The 12,219-nt window shown below is 55.4% G+C and overlaps 1 protein-coding gene across 4 annotated transcripts in view; it reads right to left on the reverse strand.

Moving 5' to 3' along the window:
• The window catches only part of CACNA1B (calcium voltage-gated channel subunit alpha1 B), a 148,949-nt gene that overhangs the window by 44,870 nt on the left and 91,860 nt on the right, over positions 1–12,219 (reverse strand). For all 4 annotated transcript variants that reach the window (XM_040962830.1, XM_040962828.1, XM_040962829.1 and 1 more), the window contains 7 exons: positions 11,241–11,337; positions 9,953–10,113; positions 7,513–7,650; positions 7,222–7,423; positions 6,341–6,505; positions 6,024–6,134; positions 5,616–5,699 (listed from right to left, as the gene is read on the reverse strand). In XM_040962830.1, coding sequence (XP_040818764.1) covers positions 5,616–5,699; positions 6,024–6,134; positions 6,341–6,505; positions 7,222–7,423; positions 7,513–7,650; positions 9,953–10,113; positions 11,241–11,337 — 958 coding nt within the window. The remainder of the gene's footprint in view (positions 1–5,615; positions 5,700–6,023; positions 6,135–6,340; positions 6,506–7,221; positions 7,424–7,512; positions 7,651–9,952; positions 10,114–11,240; positions 11,338–12,219) is intronic.

Below are 12,219 nucleotides of genomic sequence, written 5' to 3' on the forward strand. Positions count from 1 at the left end.
TATGGGAAGCTGGCGATGTGGGCAGAGGATTGACCTGATACACCACTGTGCTGCCCTAATAAATCTTATAGATCTTGAGTCAGGCCTTGACTTTGTTAAAATTTTAGAAACAGTTTGGGCCAACATTGATACAGTAGGTTAAGCTGCTTGTGACACAAGCATCCCATTTGGGTTCCAGTTCAAGTCCTGGCTGTTCCACTACCAATCCAACTCCCTGCTGATGTACCTAGAACAGTGGAGACCGAGGGACTCCCAGGCTCCTGGTCTTCAGCCTGGCATAACCCCAATTGCTGTGGCCAACTGGGATCTTCCAGTGGATGGAAGATCTGAATATCTCTGTGTCTCTCTCTCTTTCTGTCTCCTTCACTTTGTAACTCTGCCTTTTAGAAAAGAAAAACAATTTTTTCGAAGTAGCTTGTGAAGTTCCATAACACAAAGACTAACTCTGACATTTCACTGGGATTGCATAGAATCTGCAAATCATTTGGGTAAATTTATATATTTCTAATGTCCCACATATACAAGTTCTCAAATGTATGGCATAAGCTGTTCAACATATTGTTTTGTCTAGTCAGGACCCCTTTTCCCTTCTTTACATTGTTTATTTGGCAGTTTTTCTCTGGTTAATCCTGCCAGGGTTATATTCATTTTTAAGTCTTTAAACTTGATGAATTTTTTAAAAGATTTATTTATTTTTATTACAAGGTCAGATATACAGAGAAGAGGAGAGACAGAGAGGAAGATCTTCCATCCGATGATTCACTCCCCAAGTGACCACAACAACCAGTGCTGCACCGACCTGAAGCCGGGAACCAGGAACCTCTTTCTGGGTCTCCCATAAGGGTGCAGGGTCCCAAAGCCTTGGGCCATCCTCGACTGCCTTCCCAGGCCACAAGCAGGGAGCTGGATGGGAAGTGGAGCTGCTGGGATTAGAACCGGCACCCATAAGGGATCCCGGCACGTGCAAGGCGAGGACTTTAGCCGCTAGGCCACGCCGCTGGGCCCTAGACTTACTGAATTTTTTTCTACTAAGCTTATATACTTCCTATTTCTGTAATTTCTAGTTTTTATTCTACTTAATTGGGCTTTCCTCTGCTATTCTCTTTTCTTACTTGCTGGATGCTTCCTGCCTTAATTTTTATACTTCACTCTTTTAATATAAACATTTCAAACTGTGAATTGCTTTCAAATAGTCATTCATCTCTGTTCCCGAGGAATCCATTCAGGGACCCTGCATGGAAGCCAACATGGGCAGAGGCTCAGCCCTTCTAAAACACTGCATACTCCTCTAGATGCTAGGCTCAGCCTGCACATTCCCAGGCACCCTGGACCACACAGAGAGCAGGCTAGGTGTGAATGCTGTGGGAATGGCACTGTCACTTTTCTGTCCAGGGCACAGTCGGGACATGTCCAATATAGAGGCCACTTCCTCTCTGCATTTCCAACCCTGAGCCCCTGGACAGGCACCCTGCCCTGCCATGTCCTCGGGGTGCTGTGAGTTGGGTAATTTTCTGATCCCATTCTTCTTCTGTTTTGATCTGTGGTTTATCCAGAAATTTCTGTCCTCAGACGCAGAGGGCACTGGCTACTGTTCTCTATACCAGCTCCCAGCGAGCTTATATCCCCATTGACCCCGCCTACCCTTTAAAATTTTTATTTTTTATTTTAAAGGTGGAGTTAGAGAGGAGAGACATGGAGAGATCTTCCATCTGCTGATTCACTCCCCAAATAGTGGCAACGGCCGGAGCTAAGCTGATCCAAAGCCAGGGACCAGGAGCGTCCTCTGGTTCTCCTGTATGGGTCCCAAAGACCTGGACCATTCTCCACATTCCCCATTTCCCAGGCCATAGGCAGGGAGCTGGATAGAAAGTGGAGCAGCCAGGACTCAAACCAGAGCCCATATTGGATGCCGGTTCTGCAGGTGGCAGCCTCACCTGCTACATGACAATGCTGGCCCGTGCCCCGGTCTCCTAATGCCCAAATTCCCAAGACTCCAGCCCTGCAGGTGGAGGTCCAGCTGTGGCTCCACAGGACCCCAGAGCCTCCCTGTAGAATAAGCCAGAATTGTGCTCCATGGGACTGACATGTGGAATGCCGTCCCCGCCCCCTTCTGGCACTCCGTCACATCTACCACATGGGGACCCCAGGTCTGATCCTACTACCATCAGCCCCAGGTGGGTTCATGGAAGCACCTCTCAGGACAGGTCCCTTAGGCACTGCTGGCTAAATTCTCCTCTGCTAGTATAAGGTGGCAGTAGGTCCTACTGTGTGGCACCAATAAGGGGCGCTCTGGCTTGATGGGTGAAGCTGCCGCTGACAGCACCAGGATCCCATATTGGAGCACTGCTTCAAGTCCCAAACCAGCTTCCTGCTAACGCACCCAGGAATGCAGCAAAGGATGGCCCACATGCCCAAGTGCTGGGGCTCTGCCACCCAATGGGGAGACACAGGTTGGTTCCTGTCTTCTGGCTTCAGCCCTGGAGGAAAGAAGCGCACATGGCCATGGATAGCTCACTGTACCTCCAGAGCTGTGACAAGGCTGAGACCAACCAGGAAGCCCTGGTGACAGCTACCAGGCCACGGCTCTCACGTGCAAGGAGACAGCCAGTGGGACACTGTGCGGAGTCAACATCCTCCAAGCAGGTGCCCACAACCTCCTGCCAGCACTGCTGTGGGCAGCCATGACCCTCACAGGCTTCCCCAGGCCCACAGCTTCAAGGAGTGAGGGCCTCCCCGAGGAAGGACCCTGGAGCACCAGAGAGCTCATCCCCCACCTCGCCCAAAGAGACAGCTCGTTTTCCAGAGAGCAGAATCCTGCTTCTCTTTAAGGCTGCCGGCACAAGGCCCAAGCCAACAGTGACACTAGGAAGCAGAAACAGGGCGGTTCCAGGGCAGAGCATGAGCACAGAGAGGCCAGGCCTGTCTTTGGGGTGCTCCAGTGTACCTCCAACACAGCTAGAATTTATCTGCCCAAATCCCACATCAACTTTCAGGAGTGAATCCCTGGCTCTCTGAGGGGCAAGACTGGGCAGAAGCCAGGAAGTAGGTTCCAGATACCAACACCCCAGTCCAGTGGTCCATGGGAAGGCTGCACCCCTTCAGGGTGGGGCTGAGTGCCATCTCACTGAGGTCACAGACCTGGGGTAGCGAGCACTCCCTCACTCAGTCACTCCGTTCACACCGATTCTCACTAAGCATGATGTGTGACATGTAATGGAACAGCAGGCTCAGGGCTCCCTGCCACCTCAGAGTTGGGGTCTTCACCAAGACAGGCCTGCTCAGCCTCTAGTCCTGGCACACAGTCACGTGCTGAGGGAACACTCTGCCAGGCCCCATGGCTGAGGGGCAGAGGTAGCTGGCACTCCTGAAGACATTTGCGGGTTCGGCCTTTAAGCCTGGCCTGGTTAGCTGGCCCACTGCTGGACTGATGCATGGCTGGGGTAGACATGTTGACCAGGACATGGGGCACAACCCATGTCAGGAAGCACTCAGGGTCCAGCCTGGACTCCAGAGTGAGAGGCAGGAAGTCACTAAACCTTACCCTCTGCTCTTGTTTTAGGTTACAGATGGTGTCTACCATTTGGGAAGTTCTGCTGCCTGAGGACAGGTCTGAGTGCCAGGGAGTTTCATGGCAGATCCACACAGTACTGTCAGCCCCACCACTCAAGCCCCAAGACACACATATGTTCCAGAGGCTCTCATGGCACTATAGAGCTGTATGCAGTAGACCAAGACCCTGGGCAGCCTCTTGCTTCATGGGGTGGGTGGAAGAGCAGCCGCTACACAAGGGCCCCACAGCACCTGCCAGGCACAGTCATGTCTAGGACACCAGGGTGCCAGCAGCTTTGGGGACAAGGACGTGGGCCCCCTGGGGTTCTGCTGAGTGTGTCTGCAGGGCAGGCACTGGATAGCTGCCCCGCTCCACCCACACATACCTCAGGGCCTCATGCAGGCTTTGCCACCATTCAGGCTAGCTCACAAGCGGTCATCCCGGCCCCCATAGGGGTCCTGCTTCGTGCAGGCTTTGCTTCCACTAGATTCCAGCTCATAATGGCCATCTAGGCCTCCTAAGGGCTCCTGCCTCACTCTCAGCTCACGATGGGCCAGCCCAGGCCTCCCTAGGGGTGCTGCAGGACAACTGAAAGCCAGGGATAAGGCAGGCTCTTGGAAGTGCTTGGGGTCGCCCCGTCTATGTGGAGAAAGAAGTCCCTATGTTCCAGGATCCCCATGCAGGACCTGGGGAAGATGCACATGGAGTGGGCCTGGAAGGGTCCTGTGTTTGTGAGTGCCCACCAGAGGCTCTTATGGTGCTGCGGCTTCAGCTGGTTAAATTAGCCAACAGATGCCAGCCAGACCAGGTCTCATCAGTACTACTGTTTACAGAATGTATCCATGGATGGAGGGCCACAACTGCCAACATCTTCCAGCAAGGCTGGTGTAGCCATGGCCAGTGCTGACCACTCAGCTGACACCAACCCAGGGCCTCTATGGGTCATGGTGCCTTCTGTCAAGCAGCCACTTGGTGGGGAGCCAACTGCCCTGGAACTCCCCAGCCTACAAAGGACAGGCTTTGGCAGGATCCACAACCCGGGTGTGAAGGCCGCCTTTGCTGAGGCAGGGCCTGGGCCTGCATTAGCATTGCACACTGCCCAGCACAGGGTTCCAAGGACACAGAAGCACTCAGCACCACATCACCCAGGGGCACCAACAGGAGCTGTAGAAGGAGCATCTCAGGGCCTTAAGGGAGTAATACTGGCATGGCAACACTCCTCCTAGGGATGGGTGCTGCACACGCGACTGGCTGCCCAGCTGGGGAAATGCAGCAAACAGGGCAGAGAAGAGCAGCCCCTCTCGCCATCACCGCAGGGCTCTGGGGTGGCCTCTGCGCTCACCTTCCTCTGTCAGTTGTGGCCAATCCAGAGGTGTGGCTTGGAGGACAGTGGGAAGTGTACACCAAGGAATATCAGAATCCCCAACAGCCCCTGGGCAACTGGGGGTCCTCAGGCCTGAAAGCCAACAGGAAGGCTTCCTGGGGGTGTTCCCTGATCATTGTGCTGGAGCTACAGGCCCCTGGGGGAAGTCGATGGACATCCTACACCATTTAGATACACAGGAATCCCTACTTCAGTGTCCGCTCCTAGGAATCTAACCCAAGACCAGCAAGTCAACATGTCACATTTCAGGAATTCTGCTTCATAATTTGGTCCTTTAAAATCCATAAAAGGAGGCTTATAAACATCAGTGTCTCTCAACACACGCACGCAGCAACTTCCCGTCCCCCTAACCCTGAGTACCTGACACTATAACACATAGGCTCTGTTCCAATTTACACATTCTGACACCAAGTGGCTAGACACATATGTGTTAGACACAGTGCCTGTGAAAGACTTGTCTTTTTGGTCACTTGTCACCAAGGGGGTTCTTAGGCCACAAGCCCAGGAGACCTCAGGGAATACATTTACTCGATGGGGAATCTTTGCTGAGATAACACCCAGTCCCCAGTGCCATTTCTGCAGGGGCTCCTGGAATTCCAGGGCAAGGAGGATGCCCTGGGGGAACACCTTCTAGAAGAGCGCCACTCTGAGGCAGTGGAGAGAACAGCAGAAGCCACTCACCGCAATCTCTGTTACTAAAATATCGGTAATACTTCCCAGCACAGTGACAAAGTCAAAGACGTTCCAGGCATCTCTGAAGTAGTTCTGCAGAGAGAGAAGGCAGTCAGTGCTGGGGCAGGGGATGGCTGTCCACACAGGGGGCTGGGGTGAGCAGGACAGACGGGCCACCCCGCAGTCAGGGAACACTGCCAGTGTCAACAGAAGCTACACCCAGGTCTGCCGACACAGCCTGGCCAGGGCAGGTACAGAACTAAGGCTGTGTGTCTGGAGAGCAGGGACCTGGCCCTGCCTTCCTCCCAGTCACAAGTGCTCAGGGTGGGGCAGGGGACTCCCTGGTTCCAAACTACAAGCCCCAAAGACCACTGTGCAGAGGAAGGGCTGCAGGGCTGGGAGGGTGTGCAGACGTACCAGCACCCCAAAGGCGATGATCTTCAGCACGCACTCCATGGAGAACATGGATGTGAACACCACGTTCAGGCACTTCAGCATCAACTCGTACTCATAGGGTGCGTCGTAGAACTGCCAGAAGGAGGCCCATTGGGCTCAGCAACCACCCCAGCCTCACCATGGGCAAGCATAGGACACACCCCCACCTCCCCATTCAAGTCTTCTGGAACCTTCTCACTGCCTCAGCCCAAAGACAGCACAGGGCAGTGGGATTCCACAGGCGTCCTCTCCCATGGCCTCGGTGAGAGCCCAGCTACCTTCGGGGGATCCCCGCACACCTTCATCATCAGCACCACTGTGTTGAGGGCGATCATGGCCATGATGAAGTATTCGAACGGGGGTGAGACCACAAATGTCCACGTCTTGTACTGGAATGACTGCTTGTTCTGAGGCATGTAGCGCGTCAGGGGCTTGGCGCTGATGGCAAAGTCGATGCAAGCCCTCTGCACAGGGAGAGGGGAGCACCAGGTGCTGAGGGTTAATCCTGAGAGCACACAGGCCCTGCAGCGGGGAGGGTGATGGGAGCAGCCCGGGCCTGGCCGTCTTACCGGGAGGAGCAGACCACACTGAGTGACCCCTCAACCCCCCCCCAGACCACACTGGGTGACCCCTCACCGCCCACAGACCACACTCAGTGACCCCTCACCGCCCACAGACCATACCAAGAGACCCCAACCCACCCACAGACCACACCAAGAGATCCCACCTCACCCACAGACCATGCCAAAAGACCCCACCCCACCTATAGACCACACCAAGAGACCCTCTCATCACCCACAGACCACACCAAGAGACCCCATCTTCACCCACACACCACACCAAAAGACCTCACCCACAGACCACGCAAAAAGACACCACCTCACCCACAGAGCATACCAAGAAACCCCATCTTCACCCATAGACCACACCAAAAGACCCCACCCCACCCACACACCACACTGAGTGACCCCAACCCACCCACAGACCACGCCCTAAGATCCCACCCCACCCACAGACCACACCAAAAGACCCCACCCCACACACACACCACACTGAGTGACCCCACCCCACCCACAGACCATGCCAAGTGACCCTCACCTGCCCACAAATCCCACGCCAACTGGCCCCACATCCAGGCACAGCCCACGCCCAGCACAAAGGCAGAAGGACATCTACTCACCTCATTTTTCTCCAGGCTGCACTCAGACATCACCTTGTCCCCCTGCTCCTGGAAGGTGATGATGATCAAGGCCACAAAGATGTTGACAAAGAAGAAGGGGAAGACCACGAAGTAGACCACGTAGAAGATGGACAGCTCCATGCGGTACCCAGGGCTCGGGCCCTGCTCCTCGTAGGTGGCGTCCACGGAGTGTTTCAGTACCCTGGGCCGGGCAGAGATGGTGTCACAGCCAGCTGGGGAGGCAGTGCTCAGGGTGATCACCCATCCCCCTGCTAGGCAGCCAGTACTTACATGGGCCAGCCTTCTCCTGTGGACACCGTGAAGAGTGTCAGCAGGGCCCAGAGCACATTGTCGTAGTGGAAGTCATACTTTTTCCATTGCCTTGGCTGGGCTTCCACTTCATCCTTCTCGTAATCCAAGTACTGGCCCCTGGGGATGGGGGCAGAGGAGGCCGCATGTCAGGATTAGCTGCTCAGATCCAAACTGTCTGTGGATAGGGTCGGCAGATGCTGGGAAGGACCCCGAGACCCTCGCAAGAGAGATGGCAGCATCCGTGACACAAGTCCCTGGGGGTAGCTGGAGGCTACTCATCCCAGATACAAAAGAATTCATGTGAACCCCAACTCACGCCATACCCTAACATGAGCCCAAAATGGATTAGAGGTCTCAATACAAAAAGCAGGAACAATAAAAACATAAACACCTTAGAAGAGAGGAAAGCAAATCTTCAAGAACTCATATTTGGGAAGGGTTCTGAGGCAGGAACGGAGCTTTCACTAAGTTCCACACTCCATGCTTCAAAGGGTAGCAGCAGGTGAGTGAAAAGTCAGGCTGCAGATGCAGACCCTTGCTGTTGAGATCCCTGCAGGGGAGTGTGTCCACCCAGGGCCAGCAGCCCACAGCTGGCCCACTGCTGGTAGTCAGTGCCACATCCCTCCCTCCAATCAAGCATCTTACACATCCCGTGGATCAGGTGTTCCTCACCCTGGTCCAGAGCTTACAGACAACTGTGAACATGAAAGTATTTAAGGTGGGTACAGGCTCTGAACAGACATCAGGAAGCACAAGAAAAGATGCCAACAGCACCAGGCATCAAGCCCAAGCATGCCAAAGCTACCCACGAGACCAGAAGCCAGGAAAACAGAATCCCTGTGCACTGTTGGGGTGAACCCTAACAGATTCAGTCACCCTGGCACCAACATGCTGGGCTGCCAACCCCAAGTGACCACCTCATCACCCGCTCACTTCAGGTGGACACTCGAGAGAATCAAGATGTTTCCCAAGTGCCCACCACAGCGGTGCTCATCACAGCTGTAGAGGGGACACAGCGCCTGCCAACATGTGGGTAAATATGCAGGAGAGGGGATGACGCACACACAGGAGCTGATCCCCAAGACTGCACAGCATGAGCAAGGCCACCATGGGGTGGGACTGTGTGTGCACACAGGGCCCAGAACAGGGGGCTCCACAGAAATAGAACATACACAAGGGGCTGTTCAGGGTGGAGTGTGGACACAGCACAGGTGTAGATACAGGGCATAAGTCTATTTACTTTCTGGGGTTTGGGAATGTCCTAACTTTGCTGTGGGGATGGTAGCATGCATGATGGATATTCTAAAACCCCTCAAACTGTACTCTCCAAATGAATTGTTTGAATAATATGTAAGGTAGGATTGCAGATCCCATCTCAACAGTCATTTTCCAACAGCGCAGGCTCTGGGCACCTGCAGGCCGAGCCCAAAGATCAGTCCCAGTGAACACAGGTCTTCCCATCAAAGGCAGAAGGTACCCCCTCATGCAACAGGTGTCTTGTGGTACAAAGGAATAAAACACAATTTGGATTATAGTAAAATCAGGAAGGTATGCTGAAAGGGCACCGAGTCCCTGGCACAGGTAGTTACCACGATCCTTCAGCTGACCAAGGTCCTGCCCAGAGCCTGTAGGACCTGCATACGACCAGAGATGGAGACCCACCCAGGAGAACAGGCCAAGACTTTTCCCAGAAAACACCTAAGTTCCACAGCCAGCGGGCATGGGGCACCATCTCCTGGTCATCACCCCAGCCCGTGGGGGCTTCTATGGACACTGCTCTCCCCAGGACTGAGGCAGGAGACACAGGTCACACACTGAGCCAGGGGGCGCTCCTCCACTTTGGGGCAACACTGGCCAGGCCTGGGGGAAGCAGCCACATTGGCAAGCACCCACACAGTCCACACGGCCCATGACGGCAGTCCTCACATGGCTCCCGAGCAGACGTGAGCGCCACTCAGAAAGCCCATGGACTGGCCAGGGACACAGAAGATGGAAAGCTCTGGGGTGTCCACATGAGACAACTGCCCATGCGACCTTCCAGCCCACACTGCGCCCCACTCCCCTAAAGGCACCTCTGGCACCTGCTTTGAGGGTAGGGCCAGACCCAGGCAGACCTCAGGGCTGGCACAAAGGTGAGAGTGGCTCCAAGTTAGGGTCAGGATTAGGGTTAGGGTCAGGACAAGGGTCAGGGTCAGGGCCCAATCTGATATCCAGGATTGCAGTCTGTGGCTCCATAAAAACCCAGTGCTCCCTGCATGTCTGGGGCAGGAAGTAGTCAGCTCAGGACACAGCTGCTCCTGGGTCCTGCTGAGAAGGAAGTGCTGGGAGCCTCTGGGTGATCCCCAGACCCAGCAGAGAGCCAGTGAACCTCCAGGGGTGCTAAGGGACTCGCAGGCCTTGTCCCGCCACCTCAGTTTACCTGCAGTCCCTCTCCAGCTCCTTGGACTCGTCAGTGCAGTAGAAGAACTTTCCTTTGAAGAGCTGCACGGCGATGACAGCGAAGATGAACATGAAGAGCATGTAGACGATGAGGATGTTGAGCACGTTCTTCAAGGAGTTCACCACGCAGTCAAACACCGCCTGCAGGGACAGGCAGGGGCTGTGAGGGGCAGGCACAGGGGCGGGACCAGAGCTGCCACAAGGGAAGGGGCAGGGCCAGAGCTGCCACAAGGGAAGGGGTGGGGCCAGAGCTGTGAGTGGCAGGGCAGGGCTGAACCCTGAGGTTAGGGCCACAAGGGAGGGATGGGGCCAGAGACACAAAGAACGGGGCTGGACAGGGGAGAGAGTGGATGGGACCAGGACAGAGGGCGGGGAGCCAGGCTCAGAGCCTCAGGGGCCCAGGGACATCTGAGACCTGCTGGGTCCTCAGGTCCCTGACAAGGGGAAGGTTCTACAATTAGCTGCCTTGACAAGGAAAACTGACAGGCAGTTATCTTGCCCTGGACAGAGTGAGCAAGGAGATGCTAGGAGAGGCTGCTGGACTCAGAAGACTCCAGTGTCCAGGCTACCCACCCAATGTCCCAAGCCAGGCGGAGGTGGCCAGTCTCTCACCCTGTTGCTGCCCATCAGTGGGGAGGAGCACAGGGCAGGCAGAGGACACAGCAGCAGTCCAAAGCGACTGTCATCTCATCTGAATCTCTAGGCATCTCCCAGATCCTCTTACATCTGCAAACTTATAGCTCTCCTGTCCTTCATGCCCAGTGCTGCCCTTGGAGCTGAGGAGGTAACATATGGCTGCTCCTGGTCTAGGCAGAGCAGGTGCACAACCACCACCCGAGGACTGCCTGGCATGATCCCAACTCGATGCCAGCAGCTGCAGTTACTGCCCCTCAGAGTCCTCCCCTGGTGCACCACTGTGACTCCTCACCTGGCTGCCTCCCACAGGCTCCGCACAAACTCTCTGGAATCCCCACATCGCCTGATGTTTGGATTTCTGGGCTATTCCCAAGATGTCCTGCTATAGGAAGTTTCAGTGTTCCACTATGAGTTCCCAGCACAAGCCCACTTGGATTTCCAGCACAACCAGGACTGCCTGGCCTGGACCCAGCCCAGCAGCCCTTCCTTGGCCCTGGGAAGCTTCTCCCTCCCTGTTACTGCTGTCCAGCCTGCCAAGCTGTGTGAACTGTGTGACCACATGTAGGGGCATGCGTACACACACACGCACCCACACAAAGCACACCCCTAGGACCTCAACTTCAAACACCTACCTTGAGCTTGGGCAATCGCTTGATGGTCTTGAGGGGCCGCAAGACACGCAGGACTCTCAGAGACTTTATGGTGCTGATGTCTTTCCCTTTGGATCCTCTAGAAGGGAGAAGCCACAGATGCAGAAGACAGGGGTGTGGTGCTTGCCCCCCAGCCCACGGAGATCTGAGTCCCAAGATGGAAGATTTGCAGGCAGTAGGTGTGGGGTACTCTGCCCCCCAGGCAGCAGGTGTGGGGTACCCTGCCCCCTAGGCAGCAGGTGTGGGGTATACTGCTCCACAGCACACGGGGCCTGGGCCCCAGGATGGAGGATCTGCAGACAGCAAATGCGAGATGCCATGCCCCCCAGCCCACTAAGACAGAGGACCCAGGAGCAGGGAGGCCATGGCCCTGCCTCTTGTGGGCTGCCTGTGCTGGGCCTCATTGGGAACAGGGTTGGGGCCAGGCCAACAAAGCTGGGCTTCCAGTTGGGAAGTAACAACAGTAGCCATTCCCTATACCCCCAGCCCAGCTCCTCGGGTCTAGGGACCAACACCACGATCCTATACTCTTAGAGCTGGAGCCCCTTTCTGCACTCCTACCATGTACCCTGAAAGAGCCCTGCCTCACACGCCCAACCAAGCAGCCCCGTCTCTGCACAGAAAGGAAGGGAGCAGGGAAGGACAGTGGCAAAGACAACGTCAGACAAGGACAAAGGCCGTGCGGAGGCCAGGGTGGACACAAACAGAGGAGGCCAGGGTAGGGCAGAGGGGAGGGATGGGAAGGGAGTAGCCACCTACACGGAAGCAGAGATCCCATCTCCCCAGGAAAGCAGCAAACAGCAAGGGACAGGTGGAAGGTGTTCAGATGGGAGGCTGGGGATCAGTGCACAGACCAGGCCACCAGTGTTCTGGGGAACCCAGTAAGGGATTCACACTGAATCCCCAAGCAGAGGTCCCTAGAGTGTTGATAGCTTGAGGGGCAAGGTCTGCATTTAGGGGG

Source organism: Ochotona curzoniae, unplaced genomic scaffold (genome assembly GCF_017591425.1).
Source record: "Ochotona curzoniae isolate NIBS_2020 unplaced genomic scaffold, NIBS_Ocur_1.0 scaffold_3208, whole genome shotgun sequence".
NCBI classification, from domain to species: Eukaryota; Metazoa; Chordata; class Mammalia; order Lagomorpha; family Ochotonidae; genus Ochotona; species Ochotona curzoniae.